The sequence below is a fragment of the Benincasa hispida genome, chromosome 2, assembly GCF_027475165.1.
Source record: "Benincasa hispida cultivar pf3 chromosome 2, pf3_genome.v1.1, whole genome shotgun sequence".
Lineage (NCBI taxonomy): Eukaryota > Viridiplantae > Streptophyta > Magnoliopsida > Cucurbitales > Cucurbitaceae > Benincasa > Benincasa hispida.
Window position 1 is genome coordinate 15532113 of NC_143479.1, and position 5755 is coordinate 15537867.

Sequence of the window (5755 nt, forward strand, 5' to 3'; positions counted from 1 at the left end):
AAATAACCCAAATTTTGAAAACAATGAATACTAACTTTTTGCTTATGTCACATACCACTTAGATTACATTGACTTCTTCTGTCCCTCTCACTCGCTCCTTTCTCAGATCCTCGCACTCACAATAAACGGTTGGAGGGTGGCTAGAAACACAAATGGTTTGTCAAGGTGGGTGATGAACGGTCGATTGATGATTTGAAGTACGAACATGAGTATCCGTCAAAGCAAGTGATAAGACAATGGCCATAAACGCAAGCGAGAGAGGGAAGGAGGAAGGCAACACAAGTCTGAAGAAAAGAAAGAATTACAAGTATGAGGAGAGAGAAAGTAGCGAAGACAATCTAAGTGGCATTAGACATGTGACTCAAACAAAAAATTAGTATTTATTCTTATCAAAATTCGAGTAATTCGACATTAAAGCAACACATACTAGGACCATTGTAATTTCTTTTCTTTTTTTTTTTTTTTCAAGCCACCTGTTTTCTTTCATGGAGTACTAAAAAAACCTATAAAAAAATGTTATATTTCAGATGTGTAAACTTGATGCTGACGTGGCACATTTTGATTGGCAAAGACACGAATGTTGCACAATAAAGTTATTTGCCCATTCTCCCCCCACCGTTAGTTTCTTCCCTAAGGCATTCGATTGTCAATTCAATTTTGAGTTAATATATATATATATTTTTTTTGTTACTTGAATGGAAAAGAGTGTGTGCTAATTGCTATACAAGAATTTGGAATTTGATTTGATTTACTTCCAATGGCGGAAGGACCGGAAGCGATCCCTTCAAGCTCTCAATCATCTTCTTCTCTGAAATGGCAGAGCGACAATCTTGAACAAACCCAGGTGAAGGCTTTTTCCAATTTTCATTTTTCTATTTTCGTTGATTTTATGCGAATTCGTTTCATTTCAGACTCGGGAATGTCAATTTCCGGCGAATTTCCATTTTCTGGCTCTGTTTTATGGAGGTTTCTTCTTAATGTTCTTCCTTAGGGTTTGCTTGCCTTTTTAATTGACCTACTATGTATGTGGATTTATTTATTGAGACCTCTGTTTGATTAGGTTTTGAATTGAATGTGGGAAGCATGTAAAATTTTAGCCAACTTAAACATTTGCAATTTGCTCTAGAAATTGATTGTAATTTAGAGGGAAAGGCTTGTAAGAGTATGAATTACATGAATTTGGGAATGAACAAATCCCTTCACAATGGGCTGTTGGAGGCATTTCAGGTCAGAGTGGCTCTTGTATGATGGTGTGTATTGCGCGCTTTCAATGTTGGTTATAAGATGAGTTTGGTGAGTCTTGTGGAAATTCTTTGAAGGTTTGGACCGAATTGAGTTATCGATCTTTTATGATAGTGTATTGATCTTCTATTTCAGGTCAGAGTGGCTCTTGTATGGTAGTGTGTATTGCGCGCCTTCAATGTTGGTTATAAGATGAGTTTGGCGAGTCTTGTGGAAATTCTTTGAAGGTTTGGACCAAATTGAGTTATCGATATTTTAAGGTCCATCCCTGTTCTAAGTTTACTCTTAAGGAAGAGTTGTTTAGCAATGTTCTGAAATCATCAAGACAGTTCGACGTTTGCACATGAATGAATTGAATTTGGCGTTGAGTTGTTTCATGATGGTGATAGAGTGTTTCCTCGGTAGAATGCTGGTTTTTGGCGAAGTTATTTCAATTTGCGGGAGATAAATCCTCATGCCTTCTATTTTCTTTATAGAGAATCTACTTGACCAACTTACACAATTGTTTCTTTTGGATAAAAATGTTTCTAAATACTTATCACAGCATCATGAGATATATCTTTTTGCCTTCAATTTTCTTTACGGAGGATCTACCCGACCAACTAACACAGTTGTTTTGGATATATTGCTGCTAATTCTAAATATTGAACCAAACATCATGAAGCTCAACCTCTATTAGTAGGGACTTATTGTTCAGTTTGTTGCAGCCATTAGTTCAAGCAAGAACTTTGCTTGGGTACCAATTGATGTTGAATTAGGAAGAAAATAACTATTATGGGAGAACTTAGTAATTTGTCAAAAAATGATTGATACATCAGCAAATTAATTCAGTATACGGAAGGCCTATCTAACATAAAGGCATAACCTGTAAACTCTAGTGCGACTAACAGAATGAGTTTGAGAACGAAGTTTAAGTACTTGTGGTTCCATTGAAACTTCCTTACATTGGCTTGTCACTTGTGACATGGTGCTATTTAAAATTTTAACGTATCTGATCAAAAAGTGTTTGCTTGATTTGTTCTAGCAATCTGAACTAGAAGAGAGTGCTCGTGCTAATGTTCATTTTTGTTTTTGATTAATGCTTTTTACTTGGAGAGACACTATTCTATTTTAATTCTTTTCTTGATTTCAGGTTCCTAAACTTTCCAGTTTTCCCACTTTTCCAAATGGTAATGTGCAAATGATCCCAATCATGTATCCTGCACTTTTTCCTGGATCAGCTGCTTTGGAAAATCAAAATCGTGGAGCTGGTATTTATGCAGTTCCTTCTTTTCCATCAATGGGGGGACCTATTATTGGAATGACGACTAATAATCTTATTCCTCTGACTTACAGCATACCCACGTCAGTATCTCTATCATTATTCTATAAAATGAATTGAAAAATGTAATTTATAGAATGGCATTTTGATGTTCATCATAGATTCGAGAATGTCATTTTGAGGTTTCAATAGGGATTTGATTGAGTGATGTTTTCCATATAAATTTCGTGTGTCCCATACAAGCTGCTCTTATGATGATCTTGAGACTCAACAACTATTACTGAAGACGTTTTTTCATATTTTGAAATGAAGTCCAGGAACAACACATCATATATCATTTTGAATGTCAACCTCCCATCTCTTTTCACCAACAACAATGCATAACGAGCTGAGACTTGTTGACTTCTTTCATTTGTAGTTTTCAAGTAGTTGGTTATCAGCGGTGATGATTTATTTACTTAGAAATGGAGATTTTGTTCGAGTGTGTTCACAAATATCTTTTATGTAACTGTAGTAGATCTGATACCAGTAATAGAACAAATCCTGAGGGTGGCACAACAGTTGAAGAGAATGGGCGAGTAGAAGGACAACAACAGCAACAGCAGCAGCAACCAGCACCCCAAAGACAAGTTGTTGTCAGAAGATTTCAAATTGCAATACAGATTGATTTGTTGCTCATATTGAAGCTCGCTGCTGTTATTTTTCTTGTTCATCAAGATGGTTCGAGACAAAGGCTTATTGTTCTGGTGATTTGTGCTTCACTAGTCTATCTGTAAGCATTCACATCCTTTAACTATTACTAGTTCCTTTTTTATTTGTGGGTTCGGTTCCCATTTCCCACAAATAGAATAGAGAAAAACTATTACTAGTTCCTTATTTGCATGGATCTAGTTATAGGTGTAGCTATTACGAACCGTCCATAAGTATTCTGTAAACTTTCTGATAAAACATCACATCACATGTCTGACCATTTGCTTCTACCCTTTTATACGATGGCTTTCAAATTATTAGTTCCTTATTTGCATGGATGATGGATCTAGTTATAGGTGCAGCGATTACTAATAGTTCATAAGTATTATGTAAACTTTTTGATAAACATGACATAAAATGCCTGATCATTTGCTTCTACCCTTCTATAGCTTTCGATATGACTTGATGGAAGTGTTTATGAATCTTGTTCTAAAATTATATGCTCTTTTCCCAATTGACATTTCATTTCTTTATATTAGTGAAGTTACGTATCTAGCTGATCCTCTCTTGGATATGTCACAGATATCAAACTGGGGCACTAACACCATTGATACGATGGCTTTCACAAGGCATGCAAAGGGCAGCTGCACCTCCCCATCCCCCAAGACCTGGAGTTAGAGCAGAGAACGCTCCGGTAGCTCCTCCAGTTGCAAGGCAAGAAGCTCAGAACGCTGCTTTTGCAGGTACTTTCATGCTTAATAGCATATTTTAAGACCATGTAATGCAGGTTGACCTCATAATGAGGTTCTGAGTTGCAAGATTTGGTTAACAACGGTCTCACGAATCACATTTAAGCCTTTCTCGATCTATAAAGTCACTAACTTTTATGGAAATTTTCGTACAAACAATGGCAGAGGGACAACCGGGGGCGGAGGTCGAGAACCAACCTGCAAATGAAGGGAACCGTGCTGTTGAAAACGAGAATGTGGCAGAGCCTGGTGCTGGAAATGGTGGTCTCAACTGGTGGGGAGTGGTGAAGGAAATCCAGATGATAGTCTTTGGCTTTATTACTTCTCTGCTCCCAGGCTTTCATAACCACATGGACTAGAACATTACTGAAAGATTATGAACCAATCTGAAGCTGGAAACATTTTTTTTTTCTTTTCTTTTCCTTTGAACAAACAACTTAAAATGTTATGAGAAGAGTATGTTGGACAAATCTCTGTGTAGAGACTGAAACAACGAAATTTAGCAGTGAGTTATGGGTTTAGCTTCATGTTAAAAAAGGATTATTGTCTTTTCATTTCCCTCATTCGTACGAGGTTTCTTTGTAAATGAATGTTTTTTCTTTTCCTTTCAAATATCACTTTCTTGTTTGTATTTTAACATATTAAATTTTGTGTTTGATTTGTGCTTTTCCATTGGAGAAGATGATGAGAAAGAAGCTGAATTGCTCCAAATAGGAGACTGTTCCAAGTGAGTGGAGATATCCATATTGATAATTAATATCAATAATTTATACTGGGGTTTACATTAAGTTCTTATATTTATAAATATTTTGGTTTATTTTTCTATATTTGTAAATAATTCTATTGAAAATTTGAAATTTGAAAATTAAAATAATACATAAATCTAAATATTTCAAAATTCATTACTATATTTGTAAATATAATTCTATTGAAAATTTAAAATTTGAAAATCTAAATGATATATAAATCTAAAGATTTGAAAATTTAAAATTAAATTAATATATAGATATAAAAATAATAAAGAAAATAAATATAAATAAACGAAAGAAATAATTATAAAACAAATATTAAAAAAATAGAGAAAAAGAAAATATAAAAAAGAAAGAAAATAAAATTAAAAATATCTCTACTAGTATTTGATTCCAAGATCATGAAGTTGAAGAGAGTTTTGCGCATGCTTCTCGTTTCTCAAGTTTTAAGAATAAGAAATAGGAATAAGTTTAAGTTAGTTTATTAAAGAATGAGAAATAGAAAATAAGAAAGGTTTATAACAAGCCCTTAATTGTTTTCTTAATTTAGTTGTCTCTGTTACAATAGTTTGTCAAATTTTGTTTTGTAAAAATTAGAAATTAAAATTTTGGTACCTATAGTATGAAAAAAGTTAGAGTTTAATCTTCATAGTTTTAAAAGTTAGAATTTAGTCCTTACATTTTGATAAAACCGTAATAAATAATAGGTTTAAATACTATTTTGGTTCATGTACATTTGATTTTAGTTTATTTTAGTCCCCTTACTTTTAACTTTGGTTTATTTTGATTCTTGAACTTTCAAGAAGTTACCATTCTAATCATTAGAAATGAAACAAATAAAATGAAAGGACCAAAATGATTACTTTTTAATATTATAAAAATTAAAATGAATCGAAGTTGAAAGTTCTCAGACAGAATAAACCTTTTGAAAGTAGAAAGATCAAAATGAACTAAAATTATAAGTATATGAACCAAAGTAGTAATTAAACTTATTATTTATAAAATTTTTATCAAACTATAAAAACTAAATTTTAATTATAAACTATTTGGAACCAAATTTCCCT

The 5755-nt window shown here is 33.3% G+C and overlaps 1 protein-coding gene across 1 annotated transcript; it reads left to right on the forward strand.

The window, feature by feature from the left end:
- Positions 1-539: 539 nt before the first annotated feature.
- Positions 540-4554, forward strand: LOC120072333 (uncharacterized). Its single transcript, XM_039024802.2, has 5 exons — positions 540-844; positions 2375-2586; positions 3018-3275; positions 3776-3936; positions 4108-4554. The coding sequence occupies exons 1-5, from the start codon at positions 758-760 to the stop codon at positions 4299-4301; spliced, it is 912 nt and encodes a 303-aa protein (XP_038880730.1). The 5' UTR covers positions 540-757; the 3' UTR covers positions 4302-4554.
- The last annotated feature ends 1201 nt before the right edge of the window (positions 4555-5755 follow it).